At 44.4% G+C, this 23,126-nt stretch overlaps 1 protein-coding gene across 3 annotated transcripts in view; it reads left to right on the top strand.

The window, feature by feature from the left end:
• The window catches only part of VWA2 (von Willebrand factor A domain containing 2), a 225,181-nt gene that overhangs the window by 120,163 nt on the left and 81,892 nt on the right, over positions 1-23,126 (top strand). For all 3 annotated transcript variants that reach the window (XM_069239310.1, XM_069239308.1, XM_069239309.1), the window contains one exon: positions 19,167-19,361. In XM_069239310.1, coding sequence (XP_069095411.1) covers positions 19,167-19,361 — 195 coding nt within the window. The remainder of the gene's footprint in view (positions 1-19,166; positions 19,362-23,126) is intronic.

The following is a 23,126-nucleotide window of genomic DNA, read 5'->3' as shown; positions in this document are numbered from 1 at the left end:
TCTCTGCTGCTTGCTTAGCCAGCAGGAGCAGGAGGGGCGGGCTAGGCCACGGTAGGTGGGAGGGGGGATGAGGAATTGTGTGCACTAAGTGCGCATGTATGTTTGGACGGTCTAAGGCAGCCATCCAAACACACATGCACACTCGGGTTTCTTCAGCCCGGCTGTGTACACAGCTGGACAGGAGAAAATGCACAGGCCCTAGGGTTGTGTCTGAGCGACAGTCACTGCCGCTCAGACCAATCCTGACACTGCTTTCATGCTAGCTTTAGCATGAAAGCAGCACCAGGATTGCTGGGGAGGCTCTTCTGGGACACCAGAACAGGAAAGGAGGACGAGCGAGGCGACAGGAGAGGACGGCGACAAACTGTACGTTTTTTTTGTTTTTTTAAATTTATTCCCCGTCGTCCCCCTCCAACCCCCCTCCTTGATATCTCTGCTTTCGATCCGCATATCGTATGAGTTATTCTGAGTTTTTTTTGCTTCTGTTATATGAGGCAAAACTATTATCCTTTTTCCATGCCTGCATTTCAAAAAAGGAAATGTCAGGGAATATCTTTCTTTCTTGAATAATATCTTCTACTTAATAGAAGATTTCAACACGATTTACGCATCTAGGTTTGACTGAAGGTTCATGTTCAGCTCTCCATGTTCCTTCCAAAAATATGCCACTTCATACTAATTATGAGGATTGCTACAAGTCATTCGGATTACAGTAAACACCCGCCACTCGAGAACAACAGGAACAGACGTAGATTCCTAAAATACATTTTTTTTCACATCAAACCATATTAAGTTTAAGACCTGTCTCTTTTTTTGGCTTTGTTTTATAAATTTGCCTCTCTTGGTTTATACTAGTCGGTACACAAAATGTTCAGTTTTTCAGATTTGAAAGCATGAAGCAGACTGCGAATGCTTATCAAAAACTTCTGTCCAGGTGTCAGAGTACAACATGTTACAACTCTTCCAGATGGCAGGAGTTGCTGTGGTGCTTAGCTTTCAATTGCTCAGATTATTTAAAGTGTTAGGAAAATCTTCTGCATCCACTGGGAAGCAGGGACATCTCGCCCTCTCAAACAACCAAGAGGAAGCTATGTCTGCCCAGATGTCACCACTGAGGTGGAAGACTCCTCCAGGCGTCCCTGTATTCCCTGGAAAATGTACTAAAATTGCCTTTTAACACCAATTCTGCATTATATAAAACCACATTGTATGTTGTAAGTATATTGTGTCTGTTTGACGCTTAGTTTATGGACGTGGGGAATCCCCAAGGATGCACGACTTCCGTTAGATAGCTTACTGAACAGTGGACATGAGGTCATAATCTGTGCGTGAGACGCAGGTCGCAGATTCAAATCATGGCAGGTCCAATTCTGCCTCTCATCCTTCCAAGTCTGATGCACTGCCTACAATTACATTGCCTAATTAACGGTGAGGCCTGTTGTTCGAAGTGCAGCAACACTGTGGTGTCAAGCACTATATGAAGAATAAATTACTATGTGCAATGTCGTGTGGGTGTTCTCATTCACACCTAGTAAATACTGCAAGTACCTAGATACTTAGGGCCTCATTCTGACTTTGGCGGGCGGTGGAGGCCGCCCACCAAAGTACCGCCGTCAGAATACCGCTGCGCGGTCAAAAGACCGCCGCAGTAATTCTGAGTTTCCCGCTGGGCTGGCGGGCGACCGCCAGAAGGCCGCCCGCCAGCCCAGCGGGAAACCCCCTTCCACGAGGATGCCGGCTCCGAATGGAGCCGGCGGAGTGGAAAGGGTGCGACGGGTGCAGTTGCACCCGTCGCGATTTTCAGTGTCTGCTATGCAGACACTGAAAATCTTGCTGGGGCCCTGTTAGGGGGCCCCTGCAGTGCCCATGCCATTGGCATGGGCACTGCAGGGGCCCCCAGGGGCCCCACGACACCCGTTACTGCCAACAAGGTTCTGGCGGTCAAAACCGCCAGAACCAGGCTGGCGGTAAGGGGGTCGGAATCCCCATGGCGGCGCTGCCTGCAGCGCCGCCATGGAGTATTCCTCAGGCCAGGGGAAAACCGGCGGGAAACCGCCGGTTTCCCTTTTCTGACCGCGGCTTTACCGCCGCGGTCAGAATAGGCCTGGATGCACCGCCAGCCTGTTGGCGGTGCATCCGCGGTCCCCGGCCCTGGCGGTCCATGACCGCCAGGGTCATAATGACCCCCTTAGTGTTTTAGCTGCTTAAGTAGCAGGACTGGGCAGTAAACACGAGCCAAACTACAGCTGTGGAAGGTGCAGCTGGGACACTCCCCATATCTTTCTTCTGACAGTGGATTTGTTATGAAACAGTGCGACATAGCCTGGTCGGGGCCTGCCACCTCGCCTCTTGCCCAAATTAGAAGTCAGGAATATGCACAGGACATAAGATATGTCTGCCCGTCTTAAGTGACTATGTGAAAGATTTCATGCATTTATATTTTTGGGAATCATTTAGAACGTGCAGAATATAGCTTCATACTTGATTATTTATATACACACTTATGTAGTACTGTTGCTTTTGAAACGAATTTCCTGTGATGTGGCCAGTCCAGCACTAGGCACACAAGATCTTGCCTTGATTGCCCCCAGACCAGACCTTTCCCCTTGTCTATGTACAGTTCCGTAGCTGCTTTGGTTCCTTCGTGATCCCTCTATTATTGACTTACCGTTGTACTCCTATAACTTATCCCACACTTCCTGCGATCTACTTCCACCATCCCTTCCATTGTCCCTTCTCCTCAATCAAGACCTTGTTATGCCTGGCCGCTCCCTTCTACTGCTCCTGTCTGTTTTGTAATACTACCTCCCACCGCTTGTCTATGCTGTTTCCGCTACTGACCTTTTGTGTAATTCTCGCTTCATTTCCCTCTCCATTGCTTTTTTCTACCTGCCCTTCATCCAAACTTCATTCTTCCTGGTCACAAACTCTGCCATTTCCTGCAAAACTTTTCAATTGACTACTACCCACATTCTGTCTTAGCGGTCATTCCTCTCCCTGACGTTTCTTCCTCCTGGCATGTGTGGTGGTCCCTGTCCTCCTGTTTGGTGTTGGGTCTATCACTGGGCCTTTTCTTTCGCTGTTTGTGGGTCCTTGTCAGCCCACGTCTTTGGTGATCTACTTCCTCATCTTGTTTGCATCCTCCTCTTTACTTGTTGCACCCTCCTGTCCTTTTATTTCATAGTTCGAATCCTTCATTATATTCAACCCTGGCTCCTTTTTAGTGCCATACAGTGAAGATTCCTGTGCTTTGATCAGTTCGTCCTCAATGAAACACAGGTTCCCACACAGTTTGCCATGACCACGTTTGATGTCCTCTGGCTCCAATGCCTCTGTTTCCTTCACAAAGACTCTAGGCCTGATTTAGATATTGTCAGACAAGTTACTCCATCACATCGGTGACGGATATCCCACCCGCCAAAATATAAATCCCATTGTACCCTATGGGATTTAGCTTTCGGTGGGCAGGATATCCATCACAGTTGTGATGAAGTAACTCAACTGCCAATATCTAAATCAAATGCTCAACTAAAGTGTTCAACCGGGAAAGAAAGACTGAACAAATTATAGAGAGCAAGACATGAGTAGTGCAATGACCAATCACAAAAGGCAAAAAACAATCCTTCAGGGCAAAACAATATGATCCAATAATTTGCAGAAAATTGTATATTTCAGAGTCCAATAAATAGGTGCTCCAAGAGCGCAGTGAAAAAGCGATCTATATAATTTGTTCATTCTTGCTTTCCGGTTGAACACTTTTATTGAGTGTCTAAGAAACCCTTGGTCTAGGGATTATAGGGTACCCTATTTTTTGGTTTAATATCTAAATCAGGCCCTCTGTCTCTCTCGTTGGCTTCTTCTTCTGTGTTAATTTTGGCCTTGGCTCTGAAAGTTCTTATAACCACTATTCATTAATTCCATCATTTCCCTGTCTCCTTTGCATTTATGCTGCCCTTATACTATACCTTGTGTTACTCGCTTCTGGGCTGTCCACCCCTACATGTCTGAGCCTTTCAATGTCCCCAAGTTTCCTCCTTTCAACCCTTCCCCTCCCAAATCATTGGGCACTCAATTTCCCTTCAGGTTTCCTTTTCCCCAACCTTACTCCTTACTCCTTGCTGCCAGGGGCAAAGCACTGAGGTGTGGGTGGTGGCTAGTGGCAATTGTAATTTACCCTGGTGACCCTGGGCTCAATCCCTCACCTCTGTTGGTTACTGACTCTTCGAGGCATAGGGTACCCTACAGGAGTGGGTCGTCTAGCGGGTCTACCACAAGACCCCAACACTACCCTCTCTTTTTTGCTGTGGTCTTTTATTGTCCTGGCTTCATTTGCTTTTGCATTCTACAAAGGAAGGACCTGCTGTGTCCCAGGTTTCTATATCCAGCCAGCATGGAAATAGACTGCCCCCATGTTGTCCATGCAACATCATACTTGCGTCCCTAGATACTTCACATCTTTGATGATGCACAGACTTGGTGAGTTCATCACCACTGCCTGAGGCCTCCCCTTCCTGCCTACCCAAAACCCCACGTGTCTAGAGATGTCCACACCCTGGAGGAAATATTCTAGAAAATTGTGCCAATTCTGGAGAACATTCAGGTTATCTTTTTAAAGGTTTTTCAGCCACTGGCTGACTTGCACTGTGAATTATCAGATATGCACACCTGCCTAAAAAGAAGTGTACTTCAATGCCAGAACAAGTGGGCTGATATTTTGCCAATGTTTTCTTTCCACTCTTCATCGTGTTTATTATTTGTTAGTCATCCATGTGTGCTTAAACTATATAATTATGCTACTATAATTAAAAGCCAATAGTACACTCTTTGCACCAATTGGAATCATATTTTTCTGTGATGTGAATTAAAACTAAAAAGGGTCTTTACATAGCCTCCAAGTACACCCGCCTGATAGGATGCACCTGCTTGCCAATACAAGATCTATTGGCTTTGTCAATGCTGATTGATTATTGCTAACAAAGTGTTTTTTGCTGAGTAGTATGTCTACTTGTTGGGAATTTGACAGGAATTAGGCCCTTGTGGTGTGAAGACTTAAAACAGTGATAGAAACCATAGTTCGAGTGTGTATGGAGACAGGGTCTTATGTCTTTGCATGGGTATAGACGAATGATGTTCATGCAGGCCGTCAACATGGTATCACTGTTAGTTTTTTGTTTTGCAGTTTTTATATAACGCAAACTCGCCCTGAAGGTATTGGATCACTTTACATAAGCACCAGTTATTGGTAGGCACATGGAAATTAAGTGATTTGCCCAGAATCACAGGATGTTGAGCGAACACAGAGCCATGAACCTGGTTCCCCAGTTCCAAAGTCGGCAGCTCTGACAATAATGCCACATTGGCAAGTAAGGGAGAACCTGCAGCCTGATTGAGTGACAGACATGTTTAGCTTTAGTTATGCTTGTGCCTCTTCTGGGTGTAAGTGACAGACTGTAGGTGATCAATCAGGTGTGCTCCTATGGGTTACTGGATGCATATGGATGATGTGAGTAAGTTTCAGCAGTAACAACAATTATTCAGTCGGTTAGTAAGAAACTGTCAAGCAATGCAAACAAACGGGATTTGTGTTTTTGATTTCAAAATCTTTTTATTGAGATTTTAATATTGGCCGAAAAAAGACAATGTGTAAACAGAACATAAAGAAAGAAGCATAATCATAATGGGTTGTCCAGAGTACATTAAGAACAGAATTGTATTGAGTGAGCCAGCTGGTTTTGGAGGTATACTTAGTCGTAGGATGGGTGTGTATGGTTGAGTGTAATACACAAGACTCAAAGGTTTTATATTGAGTGGAACTGGGGATGTGTACTGGTGAGTTAACATGGGATAGGTAGTGTGCGACATTGCTGCGCTTAGCAATGTAGTTGGGAAGAAAGAGAGAGAATGTGATAGTGCAGAGAAGAAAGGAGAGAAGGGAGAGTGGAGGTAGAGGAGGGGTGACAGGAGAAGGTATAGTGGGGAATAAGTGATGGGAGAGGGTGATGCGGGGGAGTGGTAGAGAGAAGGGAAGTTAGCTATTGTGAGGATACATCTGAGATGTAGGAGTCTAGTTTGGCCAGATTTTGTCTTTCCTCCTAGAGGATGTTTTCAAATATTCATTTAGTGAGTTTTCTGCACCTTGGCTGAATTGCACCCATTCCGACCAAGTGTAGGATGAGAGTTTGGATAAGTCTTTTCACTCAGAAAGGATGGTTTTGAGGGCCTGTAGAGATGAGGATGTCCCATGGAAGGTGGTCTTCTTTGGTTAGTGCTGTGTGTGTGTCAGGGGGAAGGACACCCAGGGTAATGGAAGCTAAGGTCACCGTCCATTTTATGTGTAGGATTTGTGAGATGGTTTTGCTTATTTCGTTACAGAACATCTTAGGGAAGTTTCATTCAAGTAGCATATGTTTCAGGTCACCTGGTTCCTCCTCACAACTCCAGCATCTATCTGAGGACTGTAAACCAAGTTTGGCTAATTTGTCAGGAGCCCAGTGGGTCACGGAAGCCATCTGATATCTACTTTGAGCTAGCAATGGTGTGATTTTGTTTGAGGTAAGGTTTGTCCATACGGATGGCCAGTTCAAGGTTGTCTCCTGGTGACAATAAGACTCAAGTAGGAGTAATTCCCACTTGTTTTGCATTGATTTGATTAGTGTAGAGTTTGCAGAAATATAGGAGAGAGTAGATCTTGGATGCCATGTGGCCTCCTTTAGCGAGTGACTGTAATGTGATCGGTAAGTCCGGGTGTTTGGGTGTTTTGTATCTGGATATAGTTATCTTAATTTTTAAGAAGTGATAGAACCCTAGATCATTTAGGTTAAACCTGGTTTTAATTTGGGAGAAAAGTAGGGGTTTTGAAGGTGTCCCGAGATCGCCGCGCAATAGAATGCATTTTGTGCCCATTTGTCCAGATAGTGTTTTACTGTCTAGTTTGAGATTATTATTGTACCATAGGGCTGTGACTGTTGAATGGCGCATTTTGGTGGGGAGTTTGTTGTCAATTTTGCGTAGGGCCTTTGCTGTGCTTGATAGAATAGATGCTGAGTGGTCTGTTCTTATTTTTTTGGTGGTGATTAGAGATGAGGGGCAGAGTGGGGTAATCATCATTTTGATGGATTATATTCTTCCCCACCATGTGATGAAGCCGGATGACCAATTATCCAAGGTGTTTTTGATTTTGTGTAGTGCCATTTTCTCATTGTAGTAGATGGACTCTCTGAGGTTTTGGGTGAACCAGAATCCCAGGTATTTTATTTGATCTTTTACCCATCTAAGGCCATCGTTGGAGATAGCAAAGCTGTGGCAGTGCAAGTTTAGAGGGATGACCTCTCTGTTGTCTTTGTTGCGGCAGTAGCCTGAAACATGTGAGTAGTTGTTGATAGTAGATAGAATGTGGCGCAAGGCAAGGTCTGCTTGAGTAGTAAATAAGAGAATTTTGTTTGCATCGGCAGCTTGTTTCTGCAGGCCTGCCTTCAAGGAAATGCCTAGGATATGAGGGTTCTCTCTAATTTGGATGGGGAGGGATTTCAGCATTATTAAAAAGCAAGGTGAAGAGAGGGCACCCTTGTCTGGTTCTTTGTTGGAGGTTAAAGGAGTTGGGTAAGCTTCCATTGATGTTTATTCATGCTTTGGGTTCCTTGTGTAGAGCAAGTATCACTCTTATTACAGAGGGGCCTAAGTGAAAGGTGGTGAGAGTGGCATGAAGGAAGGACCATGAGACCCTATCAAAGGTCTTCTCTGTGTCAAGTGCTACTGCACAGGAGGGCTGATCGAGTTGATGTGTTTTCTCAACAATGTGGCTGAATAATCTGATGTTATCTGTGCTAAACCCTCCTTTGATAAAACCTGATTGTGAATGGTGTATTATTTTGTTGAGTATGAGTTCCAAATGGAGAGCAAGTATTTCTGGGTATATTTACAGACTACATTTATTAGGGCTATCAGGTGATAATTTTTTTTGATTTGTAGGATGTTTCTCTTCCTTAAGTATAACTACAGTCTATTTTGTTGTGGCATTCTAAGTGTTTTGTAGTGGGTATTATTCGATTTTGAGTAGAGGGAGCGATAGAATTTTTAAGAAGTGGATAGAATATCTTCTTCTCTAGTTGAAGGTATGCCGAGATCATTAGCTATGGAGGTTTGCGCAGGTTTTGTTTTAGGTAGGAAGCCAGTATTTTCCCTGACTTATTACCTCTGCAGAGTTTAATGCATTTATATCTTCGGGTCATTAAGTGAGCTTTGTTGCTCAGAATTTTGTTACATTCTTATTTTAGTTTAGTTAGTAGGTTTATTTGTGACTTGTCTCTGGACATCTTAAAAACATTTTCTATCAATTTTATCTGTTGTTCAAGTTCACTTAGGGCACAACTATCTTGATTGTTTTTCTTTGACATCAGTTTAATCATGTATCCTCAGATGGTGATTTTAAGAGCATCCCATACAATGTGTGGGTTAGGTCCTGAATCCCTATTGAATTCTAAGTTTTGGTCAATCTCTTAATTATTTCTCTGAATGTCGGGTCTTCTGTGAGGACATTGTTCATTCTCAACGATTTAGGATATGGGGTAGTGACGGAAGTGTCATATATTAAGGTGATGCAGGTGTGAGCCGAGATTGGGATCGGTTCAATGGTGGGGGTAGTGGTAAAGGAGAGGTGTGGCTTGTCAATTAAAATATAATCTATGCATGAGAACTAATTATGAGAGAGGAACACATATTATTTTCCTGTTGGATTAAAGAGTCTCCAGACATCTTCTAGTGCAGGTGTCTCCAACCAGTGGATCAGGAGATACCAGTAGCTCCCGCACCCTGTCAGAGTAGCTCACAACCTCCAGTTCATTTTTAAATAAGAACAGGGGTCACATTTTTCTTTTTAAGTTAAGAGAAGACTGTGTTTACTTTACATTAATCTCACCAGACTGCAGATAGCAGGGCCTGATAAGGAGCAGTGCTGGAGTCAGATTTATGACCCAGGTCACAGAGGTGAATTGAAGCAGGAAGGTATGTAACTCTTAAATAAAAGTCATTTTCCACTCAGTATTGAAAGTTAGAACAAAATGATGTTTCTCAATGCTTCTAAATTAGAGAAAATGAAAAGTTACCTTATAATTAAGTTAACTTTTCATTTTAATTTTCTAAAATTATTTTTCAAAGTGTTGCACTCACAAACAGCAGGCCTCTTGCTCCCAGTGGCCAGTAGAACACTGTGCAATACTTATAACTGAAAAATCGAACTGTTTTTTAAATGGGAGAAATGTAAAGTGCAGAAAAATGTTCCACATTATTAACATATTTGCACTTAAAATCTCTCTCATTTAAAAACACAGTTGTATTTTTGTGATAGACTTGTTACAGTGCCCCATATAGTGAAAGGCATTCCCTGTTTCACAAGTACTTACGACACCGGCTGTGTTACCCATACACATATATCCCATTCATATGCACAGATGTTCATACATCCCTCTCACTGACACACGTGGCAGCCCTGTCATAGTGCCCTCAGTCAAAGTATTTTGTTCAAACCATAGTATCTGGCTCTATGAGCATTAGGCTTAAAGTCAAGGATGTTTGGTGTGGGGGTGTGTAGTAATAATGCACAAGTTGTTTAGCCTTTATTAGCTCATGGTGATTTTCACTGATCAGAAAAGGTTGGGGACCCTTGTTCTAGTGTGTGTGTTTTTCAAAGGTTTAACATTTGTTTGTGAGATTTGTTGGGTTCAAGGTGAGTTTCTATCTAGGGTGGCATCCCACAGTAGGTTCAAATCGCCACCCATAATGATTCTGCATTGGGGGGGGGGGGGGGGGAGATTCAATTTTGTGTTAAGATTAGTCCAAAAAGTTGGGTTGTCACTGTTGAGGGCCTACATGCCTATATGTTCACAACCAAAGTTTCAGTGTTGGCTTTTTGAATTCTGGTAATGAGCCATCTGCCCTCCGGGTCTGCCTCAGTAGACATAATTGCCAGGCCAGATGATTTGGAGTTTAGGGTGATTAGGCCATTTTTTTTGTTGGTGGCTGGGGCTCATGAAGGATCACTAACCCAGGTTTCCTTTGAGATCTCCTTTGAATTTATGTGTTAGTCTAGGATGTTTTAGTGTGTTGTTGGATAGTTGAGACCCTTTTCATTAAGGGAGACTATTTTTATTTTCTGCATTAGTTGAGGTGTAGAGCATGTCAGATGTGTTCCCAATGAATGGCTGAAGGAGTATCAGTATGTGGTTTCAGTGGGTGGGGGGGATAAGAGAAGGGGAAGTTCAGAGGTGTTGCGGGAGGGTGGGGGGAGAGTAGTAGAGGGAGGTGATGAAAGATGTAGTGAAAAGAAAGGATAGGGTAGGTGAGTGTAGAGAGTAAGAACATAGGAAGTAAGGGCCATATGTACAAACACTTTTTCCCATAGACACAGAATGGGTAAAAACCTTTGCTACATCTGGCCCTAAGAGAGAGGAGAGTTAAGTGTAGAATTAGCATAGTGAAAATAATATTTGTGTCTGGGTACCCTATGGGGGTACATTGGGGAGACTAATTAGAGGATGGGCAGTGGAGGCCTCAAGTGAATGGGCTGAATAGGCATGAAGCTAAGGATTGAGAGCCGCGCCCCTAAGGTACTTTAGGTGATGGTATAATGAGTATTGACTGTACCCAAGGCTGTTGTATTTAGGGGTTGTGATGGACCTAAAGTGAGGGGTGATGTGGTGGCTATGATGGCGTTATGTTTAGAGTGAGGGTGGGTGTGTTAGTCATCCTTGACAGAGTCTCATTAACAACGAAGTAGATCAACAGCTTGAACTTCTTAATATGGAGCATAGAACAGTTGTGATACAGGCCAGCAGTAATAGGTACATATTTAAGCGTAAAACATTGAAATGAGGATTAGTACAATTAAGTACAGATTCAAGTTTACAACATTAATGCAGAGATCTGTTGTTGCCAAGGTGTAGTACATATTTACCATAATTCATAGAACATAGACCAATTGCCTCTTAGACATTGTGATAGAGATAAGTATCGCATAGTGTTAATTTTAAGTTCAAACGCACTTATGATAGCGATAAGTAGTAAGAAGTGCAGGTGAAGGTCAGATGGATGGTAATGGTATTGTGCTTTATGCAAGGCGTAGAGTATATGTGTCATTCTTCAATGTTGAGCCAGCACTGTTAAGCAACCTTGACATAGACACATTGTTACAGTGGTACATTACCTGTATGGACCGGCCTAATAAGTAACATGGAGCACTTGAGAGGAGCCTAAAACAAACTAAGTATCACAGCAATTATGAGCGTGTCATGCGCGCTAAAAACATAAGACTGTTATGTATCTGGATGGTTATCATATACAAAGTTAGCATATGAAAAACGGAATGAAGACATAATGTTGCAGGGTCGCGTGTGTGGTAAAGTTGTTTGGTAAGTGGTCATTAGTAAGTGGTATACTACATTTATAGCAACATTGGACTGTTGGCCAGTAACATGCATGTTTGTGAGATTCAGTTATAATAATGAACTGGAGGTCTATGGGAGCAAGTTATTAATGGATAGTTAACAGGTATTGGTCTGGTGCAAGTAGATATGTTAGTCGGGCACATTAGGGTATGCAGCGGTAGATAACACAGATAGATAGAACAGAATATGTTTGCACTTATGGTTAGTTGATGTAAAGGGCCAAAAAATATAAACGTTAACACATTCTCATGACATGACGTGCAGTTGATGGTGGTTAGTGTTGGTCAGCAAAGATAAGTGATGATAACTCATGGTTAGAATAAAAAATATTGTTAGTAGGGTTAACAACAACTAATAACACTATATGCAGCTAGTGGAACAGATTAATGAGAAGTTAATAGCGCATCTGTAGGTCTTAGATTTTGGCGATGAAGGAGTCCTAGAATTTGGGGTCTTCAAAAAAAGGTGAACTTTCCATTGTAGGCCGTCTGTAGTCGCGCTGGACCTATGAAGGTGGATTGTATGCATAGGTCTTTGAGAGTTTTGCGCTGAGATAGCAACACCTTCCTTTTGATTAGGAGTAGTCCTGATTAATCCCGATGAAGGAGCCTTGCCATTTAATCTTTTGTACCTTCTTTATTTGTGAGAGGATTGTCTTGGCATGCTTGTATTGGTGGGGTCTGGAGATAAGGGCTCTTGGAGCTTTGCTGCTTTTGGGTAAGAAGGTAGGCACCCTGAGGGTTCGAGTTGTTTCAGAATCTTTGGTAAAGTCCAGTCCTAGCACCTGAAGGATCCATTTTTCTATGAATGTGGCACATGATGGCACCTGTTTCTCCGCCTCCTCTGGAAGTCCAAAAATTAGCATGTTGCCCCTTCTATTTCGTTCTTTCAATTCCGTGCTGTTTCACTCCTGTTCAGTCTTGCTGTGGTGACTGCTGTTGTTTTGGCAGAGTTAGGTTTGAAATCTTTCAGGTGGTTTATCTGTGACTCCACCTCGCAGAGTGTTTCCTATTGTTATAATTTCTTGCTTCAAAGATGAGAGGTCCATTTGCATGGATTCTATGGCGGTTTTTGTAGATTGGGCTAGGATATGTAGCGCATCAAGTTTTTCCCTGATTAGGTCCAGCGCATCAGTATTGTCTACTTTTGCGCTGGTTTTGGGTCCTTAGATTCCCTTCCATGGCTCCAGAGGGCCAGGAGCTCTTTGATAAGCCATGTTAAGTCGCTTCTGTACGGGTGCAAAGAGAGACTAATTAGACTGTTGCCTCAGGCACTGCTATGTGTCAGGAGTGCACACGCATATAATCTGTGCCATTTGCGGTCCTGTAGGCCTGGTCAAATTCAGAGTCAGATCTGGGGTATAGGAGCTCTGCTTGTTTGATTTGCTTTTGCACCCGCTTTTTTCACACCCACTCTCTTGTGTCTTGCAGTTTGTCTCCAGCAGGATTCAAGTAATAAGTTGAGAGTTAGGTTTCATTGTATTTTGCGTTGTAGGAGGCCTCAGTATCGTAGACTGAGACAATTTTCATCAACAGGGTTAGGAACATTTCACAGGGAACACCATGCTTTGATGGTGGCCGTGTTGATGCCAGGCAAATACTTTAAGTTCTTAGCGCTTAGTTTTAGAATTAGGTTAAAATATGTATGTGCTCATACTCCTACTGAACCATTGTTACTGTGGGGTGGATCCCCTCTGCTTCTTTAAGCTCACCTTAGAAGTGAGTGTGCAAGCGTAGGGACTCTATGGGCCACCATTGCCTACTTCTCAGCCATTTTGAGGTCATGTGAGCCGCTGACAGCTTTTCATGTGGAGTGGGATCGCTCCTAGCAGAGATTGTTCAAAGTGTTTTGGTGGCACGTCTGTGTCACATCTGGAGGGCCAAGCCTTGGGGATGTCAGGAATCGTTCGGGAGAAGCCTTTGCGAGCCTCTAGGAGAAGGGGAACTGATTATTGGGGTTGGGCGTGGTGGAGCTCACGTCCTAAGCAGCTATCTTCTTTGAGCAGTAGCGACGCCCCTCCACCCCCAGAAGGGATTAGTGTTATAAAAAATTAGTATACTACCCCTCCTGATTGGTGTGAACTTTTCTAAACCAATGTAGCCACCCCTTTGAGGGCAGTAATGTATTGATAATGAATGATAACATGCTTTGGTGGCACCCTAGCCACGCATTCACCCATACAAATTAGCCCAAGTCACATTGTGCTACATAATTTATAGTTTTAAGCCAAGGCCATACTCCACATAGACTGAACATAATACTTATAGATCAGCCTAAGAGAGGTGCAGTGCGTTATTCCAAGGCAACATAAACTCGGTTGTGGTCTGACTTGGCAGAATTGCTAAACACGGAGAATGAAATTATTCAATTGTTTAACAAGCGCAGAGTGGACCGAGATATGTGGATAGCCTCTGATCATCATATGCCAAAGGATATGTGAGGATGCGTGCACTGCACTATCTGGACAGGCCTGTTGTTTCTGGAGAAGGAGCTCCCATGGTTTGGGCACCTAGGAATTGATGGAGCCAGACCAGATTCATACAGCACCCGCCCTCACGCCAGCTTGTGGAACATCAGGAGGCACACGATTTGCAGGGATTCACACTCCAGCAACTAAACACAAATCATATATATGACTGAGAGACCACCTGAACACTGTCAGGGGGCCAATTGCGGAAGGGTGTCCTTTTCTATTATCCGTGATGGATCCGTAGGGTGGCCCAAATATAAAGGGTAAGCTTTAATCCAGCGCTAAATTCTTGTAAATATCGTCACTAATGACAAATGCAACTCTGGCACATTACTCTAAAGAGTGCAAATGGTTAAATTCGTGCCTTTTCTGCTATAAAATAATGGATGGGGGGGCTGAGTGTACTTTGTGGGACGGCAACGGCGCCATGGTCCGGAGGAAAATGTGGGCAAATGATGTAATATTTCTCCTTTTTCCTCTGTGATAATGAAAACCAATAAAAAGTGTTGTTAAATAAGGCAAATGGAAAAGTAAGCAAAGAAGAAACTGATTTAGAAAGCAATGCTCCCTATAAAATTTCAGACTCTTATGTCATGTCTCAAAAGTTGTCCCAAGGGGCGTTATCTTTCAAGTTACAGGCTATGAGTTCAACTAGCATCCTGCAGGGAATGAGGAAGGAATTATCAGCCCTTCCTCCAAGTATACTGAAGAGAAACATAAACAATGCACCATCATTTTAGGTCTCTGAAACCTATCACCTCAGTTGCTATTGCAGCAGCACTACCTTCAACAGGGAATGTTGGTATTTGTTGATGACCTGATGGCTTTATGACCTTCGCTGGGTGGTGGCCCGGTGGATTTGGGACCCTGATTTTATTTGATCTTCCTGCATCCTTCCATTGCAACAACCAGGAGACTTTTGCATCAAGAGTTCTGAGATAGGAGTAGCCCACTTCTGGAAAATGTCATTCCTGGCACACCATCAACAATCTGTGGCCTACCTCTATTCTGTTCAGCACCTAAAGTACTCCATTGTTGTGATGTGCAGGGATCACAGGTGCCTTAACAAAACTACTCCATCTCCATCTAACCTGGGCAATTTCTACATGTATTGCTGGTTACACTCATTTACCCTTTGGGTTGCCCATTTTTCGGAGCAGTCTTTCCCCTTTCCATTTTCAATGACCGGTTATTTTTCATGGACACGTTGTTGGATAGCTACAAAGTTCATTATGCTCAGATCTACAACAGACCCATCTTCCTTAGAAGTCCTCAAATGACCCTGTTCTATGGGCCTTTCGCCCATGCCAGTGGTCTCTGTTCAGAGCCAGGGTGCCAATTTAGATGCCAAACTGTCCCTGAACTCCAAGGTTAGTAGGGTTACAGCACCCGTTTTTCCTTTCAAACACTTTCAGGTCTATCTTCCCTTATGTTGAAAGCCATCGCCATGCCTGAATTATTGACGCTTTGGTGCATTTAAGACTAGAAAATGCCAGTTTAATGTATCTGTTGGATCCCGAAAAACTCCTGCATTGTCCAAAGTTATTGCATAATGCAGCAGCATACCAAATTGAAGGTCTGCCCTAGCATGATATCATGTTACTTCTATACTGAAACAAGTTCACTGGCCGTCGATCTGTGGGTGAGTTCTTTATACATTTACTGTGATTATCCATTGGCCCGCCTACCAAAAGGTCCTTGACTTTGTGGTCATCAAATGTTCCTGCTAGAAGCTCTACCGAACTCTTCATTTTCGTTCTGAACATAATTTACAGACGGATCTTACTCCGTGGCAGCAACCAGTGGTGTAACAAAGGCCACCGCATCCCCTGTGTGTGTGTGTGTGGGTTGAGCTCCAAAGGCACCCCTCAGCACAGTACACTGTGCACGGGCGGCAGTCCCTGACTAGGTCCAGGGGGCAGTGGGGCCCTACAGGTACTTTGCAGGGGGGCGCCCTTAAGTTTTGTTACGCCACTGGCACTGATCAAATTCGAATAATTATTTAAAACTCTTTTATTTTGTTACTGACTCAGACAGCACAAATGCAGAATTGTCAGTTGTTTCCTTTAGCGCTAAGAAGCTTGCTGCTTGCATGCTTTCTATAAGTAACCTTACCCAGACCATGCCACAGTGACACCCTTGCACAGCATCCAGAGCTATTTCTGTCAATAGGATTGTCTCAGCATCCTCATTCTATATATTTGGGGGCCACTGTAGTACTCCGAGAATCACCTCTAGGCAGCCAATATTGTAATTCTTGTTACTTTGTGCTTGAACACTTCTGATGACCATGTCTTTAATGGACCACAGATTGTGCCCTCGGTGAGATAGGCCCTTTTCTCAGCAGTCTGTTAGCTTTTGCGGCATATGGGATTAGTATCAGCCTGCAGGGTAACTGTAGTAAGTGGACATTTTTGTAAAGCACTTTGGTGACCTTAGGGGAATGAAATATTGTAGAAACAGATCATAAGTTTTATGATCTTTTCCAGAAAGAGTGGCAGGGATCCGGATATAATGGAAATACAGACTATCTGTAACAGCAACAAAAAATAACAGCTAATGTGAGACTGCTCCATAAAATGCTATCGGTGAACATCGCATTTAAAATGTGCAATGGCAAATTAAAAATCTACAACTAACCATTTCTTGGAGTCACTGGTACTCTGAATCAATCGGCGTCATCTTGAGGGGTGGTTGTAGAAAACGTCATCCCTGATCTTTACCGGGTCGGAGTCATTTTGTTTGACCTACAGGCACGAAGGAAGGCCCAGCAGCTGCGAGGGTCCCTCTCACAGTGGTCGTCCTTGGACACAGCAGCGGCTTCCCCTGCCCGGCAACTGACATTGTGGGGTTGGCTCAGTAACAAGAATGGCTAGTTTTTGGGAGCGTCATTGTTCCCAGAGGTGAAGCTTGTAAAACTTGACATTTCACACTCGCTGACGGTGACCCCCTTGCAGACACTGAGATCCTTTTAGGATCCAGGCTGGCTGGGAGCCATGCAGCGAAAGGACTGGTGACCTTTGACGGTCGTCATGTTATGGTTTTCATTGATGGTTATTTTAACCTCCCTTCTGACAAATGGGCAGAAGAAATTCGATCAGTGCTTAATAGCCGAGCTTCGTTGGTGGGCACCGGGATGGCCCCAGGTTTTGGCACAGCTTCATGGAAGCTCTCTCTGGGTCCTTACATGAACTCTGAACCTCCAACCCGCACTCTCGGTTAAGGCGCATCTTGGACAGGGATCTGTTTCAGCAGCTTAAGCCGACAGTCTTTGTTCCGTATCTGGGATTCAAGAAAGGTGTTCATTTGTTTAAAAATACTAATCGCACTGTTTGAATGCCTGCAAGACAAAATGTCTATCCACAGGGTGACGTGAAAGATCTGCTGCGGCTCTAATGAACCTCATGCAACCCTCAATGTACCTCCACACCAGGGCACTCCTCAAAAAACAAGGCATAGTCCCTTGTTTGTGCTTCCCCAGCTCAGATCTCCCCTGTGGTTCCTATCAAAGGACATATCATTCTGCTTAACAGTGCTTTTCTGTCCTCATGGTTTGTGCAGAACCTAATTTGTAAAAGTGCTGGGGTCCAATGTTTTGCTCAGAAACCCGTAGTTGGAGCTATTGAATGTCTGGGTGCATAATACCAAGGCTGCGTAGTCTTGATTCTGCCTCATGCCTTTTTAATGCACCACCAGACACACTCTGCCCCTTTATCTCACCGTTGAAGGTTCATTTTCACCCCTGCTTTCTTCCTTTATCACTTCTTTTCCATCTTTCTCTTCCTCCTTCTCACCCCCTCCTTTGTGTTTTTTTTTCTCTTGCTCCGGGTCAAAGTCTATTGAGGAAAAATAAGCGTCTTGGCCCTCTAAACTAAGTGGCGTGGGCCCCTCCTGCAACCACGGGTTCAAGTTAAGCACCGGGTTTGTGTAGCTTTGGAAGTGCTCTGATTTAGTGTCTTGGAAGGCATATCTGGAGCCCAATTTTAAAAGGTATTATTCTGAGTTACACCTCCAAAAACGTGTGATGAATGAGCGCTTGAATTTCACTGTGTGCAAGAACTGCCACAAATCAGCACAATGCGAATACATGGCTTCCAAGTGTTTGCATAACCTATACACCTATGTTACAGGCTTTCTTAGGGGTGTGTTAGAGAATTAGGGGGTCATTCCTACCCTGGCGGTCCGAGACCGCCAGGGTAGGGAACGGAGGAAGCACCGCCAACAGGCTGGCGGTGCTTCTGGGGCTATTCTGACCGCGGCGGTAAAGCCGCGGTCAGAAAAGGAAAGCCGGCGGTTTCCCGCCCGTTTCCCGCTGCCCCTGTGAATCCTCCACGGCGGCGCTGCAAGCAGCGCCGCCATGGGGATTCCGACCCCCTTCCCGCCAGCCTGGTTCTGGCGGTTTTCACCGCCAGAACCAGGCTGGCGGGAACGGGTGTCGTGGGGCCCCTGCAGTGCCCATGGGCAGTGCAGTGCAGTGCCCAGTGGCATGGGCACTGCAGGGGCCCCCTAACAGGGCCCCACATTGATTTTCAATGTCTGCTTGGCAGACACTGAAAATCGCGACGGGTGCAACTGCACCCGTCGCACACCAGCAACTCCGCCGGCTCCATTTGGAGCCGGCTTCCTTGTTGCTGGTGCTTTCCCGCTGGGCGGGCGGCCTTTTGGCGGTCACCCGCCAGCCCAGCGGGAAAGTCAGAATGACCGCCGCGGTCTTTTGACCGCGGTACGGTCTTCTGGCGGTTCCCGCTTGGCGGGCGGCGACCGCCGCCCGCCAAAGTAGGAATGAGGGCCTTAGTCTTGGACGTCTGATGCAAATGTGGTGACCACAAACTCAGGTGACACGTGGTGGGCATTTACAAACATGTCTAAGTGTGCCTCTCACACCTACCTGCCTGCTTTGTTACTTCTGCATCCTCCAGGTGTCAGAGCAGTGGAACTGTGGTGTGGGGTGTGGGAATACTGAGGGGAGATGGGGAGACGGAGTCTCTGTTTTAACGTTCAGGTGCCCATAACTTCACTTTAATCTTTGTTTTTCAGTGAAGTTTTGTGTGTTTTTTTTTTTTACCTATAGTTTTCCAACCAGTCGCAGGTGGCAAAGCTGGATGTGCCTTATACAGCCAACCCAGTTTGCTGGAGCCTTCACACCTGATATGCTGCACTGGCTTTTGGTGTTCATGTATGACTGACATCTTTGCTCTGTGTAATGAAACAACAATGTAGATTATCATTCCTCCTGTCGTCATCTCATTCCATGTTAGAGGTGGGAGCACTGAAACCGGCCTGGCTCTGAAGTATATCCTACGGAAAGGGTTTCCTGGTGGAAGAGGAGCCTCTGTTCCCAAAATCGTCATCCTCCTGTCTGATGGGAAATCACAGGGCCACCTCAGTGCGCCAGTTAAGCAGCTGAAAGCGAGCGGCATCACGGTCTTCGCCGTCGGCGTCAAGTATCCAAGGTGAGGGCATTCGTCAGTGTACCTGTCCCTCTGCTATCTGCAAAGCGCTCCACCCTTGAGGTGCTCACAGAGATCTGGGGATGAGGAAAGCTGCTGATCAATAAAGCCATTTTGGCACAGCAGTTAAAAGAGCAATGAATTTATGTTCCCTGTTAATTTGCATATCTATGATTTGTATTTTTGAGCAGCATCATTTGATGATTATCTTACACAGAAATGCTGCACAGAAGCTCTATCAAGCCAGACCGCTACACGTGGCAGTGGATGGTAGAGAAGAAGTATTGACAGAGAAGGTGGTACATGAGATGGCATGCATGGGATACAGTATTATTAAATGTACATTTATAAGCAAGTCACTGAGGCGTTTAATGCCCCAGTAGAGACACAAGGCTGAATGCTGTCATAATGCACTTGTTTGCTGAGGTGACTTGCTATATCCTTCTAATGCCTTGTTGGGTACACTATGCCATGTATATTATGGCTCTTAGTGATGACTGATTGCAGGGCCACTGCACACGGCCTCGCCCACTTCACAACATGGCTGTGCATGACTTCTCCCGCTTTAAAGTCTGCAGCAACACCATGTTCAGCCCCTGTCTCCTCAGAGCCAGCGAGTCCGCTCCTCATAGTCGCTCCTTCCTGAGAGGCTACACAGCTTCATCTCCTTCTTTAGTTATGGTCATGGAAGGAGAACGAGACTGTGACTGTCCTATAACTATGTGCTTGCAATAAGTTATTACAAGTGAGTGGTAATTTTCTTATTACAGACATTTTTTTAAGTCGGAACGAACCTGTAGTAAGAAAATTGGACACACCATCTAATTTGGAGATTAACGTTTCCCATAAATTAGGAGTCAATTACAGGATTTCGATTGAAATGTATACGTCTGAGTCAAGGGAGTGTTCATGCATCTGCGCTCATGCTGTTGGCTGTGGGGTTTTGTGATGGGCGAAGCACTCTATTGTCAAAAAAGGTGCTGTTCATAAGTTATTTCAAGATGCTTAGGGTTGTGACTCCCCTTAGGATGCAGGAAAGAGTACTCGATTGAAATATAAACAGTTGAGTGAGTCTTAAGGTAAATTTAGGTGGTGGTCTGGTGAGGCGATGTGAGATTTATGATCAAAAGAGGTAGCGTATGGTGCAAAGCAGATGTTTGGAGGTTGTTCTAATGATTGCCTGTTTTGTAGAATAGGCATTTTCCAATGTGGTACTTTGCCTAACCGCGACAATTTTCAAGGTTTTCATGCAGGTTCACACACATTTCTCAAGGGCTTATTGTGGCAATTTAGGAGCCTTGATATTTTGGAATGGCTGGTACTGTGTTCGACCTTTAGGTCTAAGTTAGCAGTTTTGACACAATTTTGAATGTTAATCCTGTTTCTGTAACAGTATGGTATGGTGCTCTGTTTCCTCGGAATGCAGGTCTTGCCCTTGTGGTCGGCACATTTCGAGTTTATTTGTAGCACTGATATTGAGAATATTGCTGCACTCTATCCGTGCTCTCGTTTTGACTCAGATTGTTGTGACAGGATGTTCCTTGTGAGGCAAAATTTGGGATTTTGTACAATAATTTGAGGAAGAATATGTTAGTTTGGCCACTTCCTTCAGTTGATTCTGCAAGGGCAGAGTTCTACTGAAAAAGCAAATATTCATGCAATATGAGTTTGTAGTGTCAAAATACAGATTTGCTCATTTAAAATTTTGGTGCGTATGAAACTACTGGGTGTGGAGCTAAAACGCAGAAATCTGATTATGTCTGTGTTGGTGGGTAAAAATCGCTGTGAGTGTCTGTGTATGTGTGTTACGTGAGGGTTCAAATGTAGGGCTTGCTATACTGTTGAATGTTGTTGCAGGCTTTCTTGAAAGATGTTTTTATTCTTAATTGTTGGGATGTATCTCATTTTTGGTCTAGGGATGCTGGCCTAGGAGATGCACTTGAGTAGCTTTCGGTAAGTTAATGGCATTTGTAAGTTAGGAGTTTGTTTTATTCTGCACAGAGGATGACGGTGTGGTATTCTTTGGAGATTGCTTCATATAGCACAAGGTTAAGTGAACATAATGATTTCTAAGTGGCAGATTCAGTTCGGCAGAATTTCTGAGTTGTGCTCTAAGGGAGTTGTTGAACACGCCAATGTTTTGTGGGGCTGGATTCTTTGTGAACTGGGGAAGAAAGTCTAATGATTGAAAAATGGCATTGAGAGAAATTAGTATTTCATGCTGAGAGTACTCTGTGGCAATCTGGCAATTTTGTTGACAAGAAACATGTGAAAGACTAGCCTAGTGAGTGGTGGTTTGCGTGTTGCTTGTTAGTGAGGTTAGGTGATTGTGCTTGCACAAGGGACCACACTGCAATCTATCCAAGGCCGAGCTATGTTGTCTATCAATAGGTTAGTTTGAAAGCTCACGTGGAGAGTGGCTGTGACTTGGAATGGTGATGTGAAGGTGTAATTTATAAATTACGTCTAGGTAAAATATGTGATGTCAGGATGGACCAGTTCTCTGATGCATGGTCACTTCAGAAGATGTTGCAGCCAAAGTGAATTATGCCCTTTTTGTTGAACAAAAGCTGAGTTGTGTTGACGGATGACATTTTGAACTAGTGTTGAGAAAGGTACATTAAAAGTTATGTGCGTGTGGAAGAGTGGCCCTTGTGGTGAGTACGTTTTCCAGGTATTTCTTTCCTGATGGATGTTGGATAATTTGAAACTTAAGAGAGACGCTTGTGAGTATCTGATAATTGTAATGCTTGAATTGTTTAGGTGTTGTTGGGGATAGTTTTAGAATGGTGCTTGTTAGGCTTTTGGAGCTGACGCCATGTGCTGGTAGTCATAAGTGGTTGGTAGTGTGAATGGTGGAATGACTGGGAGTCAGCAGAAGGTTGAGATGGTGAGCATGTTGGCCTGAATATGCACACGTGGTGTAGCGAAAGTGGGAGAGATGCAAAGTGGACAAGACTAAAAGGTGTTAACTGTTCATCCGAGTGAGCAATGCAAGGGGGTATAAGTGGTGGGAGCAGTGCTTAATTTGAGCTGGTGGTTTCTGGTGCTCGACACCAGCACTTAATTGGCAACACCGGCACTTATAACAGTTTGCCACATGGTGGTGTTATTTGTCTAATTTAGAGATGAGTTCAACAACAGTTGTTTATTAATCCCCTATACGTTAAAACAATGAATACCTGCCATCCAAGTAATTCTTATAGCTTTGGGGGCCTGGAATGGTTTGAAATGTCACACTTTTAGAGTGTGATGGCAAGGAGTTGTGCTGGAACTGCCTTTGTCCGCACTGGCAGGGGCAGTGAGTGATTTAAGCTGCAATGCCTCCTAAAGAGAGCCCTAGCGCTTATGTTTTCACAAATTAAGCATGGGAGGGAGGACAGATTGCTATCCAGAATGGTGGGGTAAGAGGTAGAAAAATTATTGAAGTAATTGTTTGAAATGATGGGGTAAGCGGCAGTGGTGGCTGGCAGCTTTAGGAGGGAGGGGGCGGGCGGGAAGCACACACACACACACACACACACTCATTCTTTCACACACAGACACGCACGCACATCCATTACCAACACTCATAACATTCAAACATGCACGCACGCACCAAACATTCATTTTAAAAGTTCTCACACACTCATTCTTTCACACACACACACACGCACGCACATCCATTAACAACTCATACCATTCAAACATGCACGCATGCACCAAACATTCATTTTAAAACATCACACACACAGACACTTACCTTCAGCCTTGAGGTCCCAGGAGGGC

This window comes from Pleurodeles waltl, chromosome 6, assembly GCF_031143425.1.
Source record: "Pleurodeles waltl isolate 20211129_DDA chromosome 6, aPleWal1.hap1.20221129, whole genome shotgun sequence".
Classification (NCBI taxonomy): domain Eukaryota; kingdom Metazoa; phylum Chordata; class Amphibia; order Caudata; family Salamandridae; genus Pleurodeles; species Pleurodeles waltl.
The sequence above is the reverse complement of the archived record's forward strand: the minus strand, read 5'-3'. Positions and strand labels throughout refer to the sequence as shown.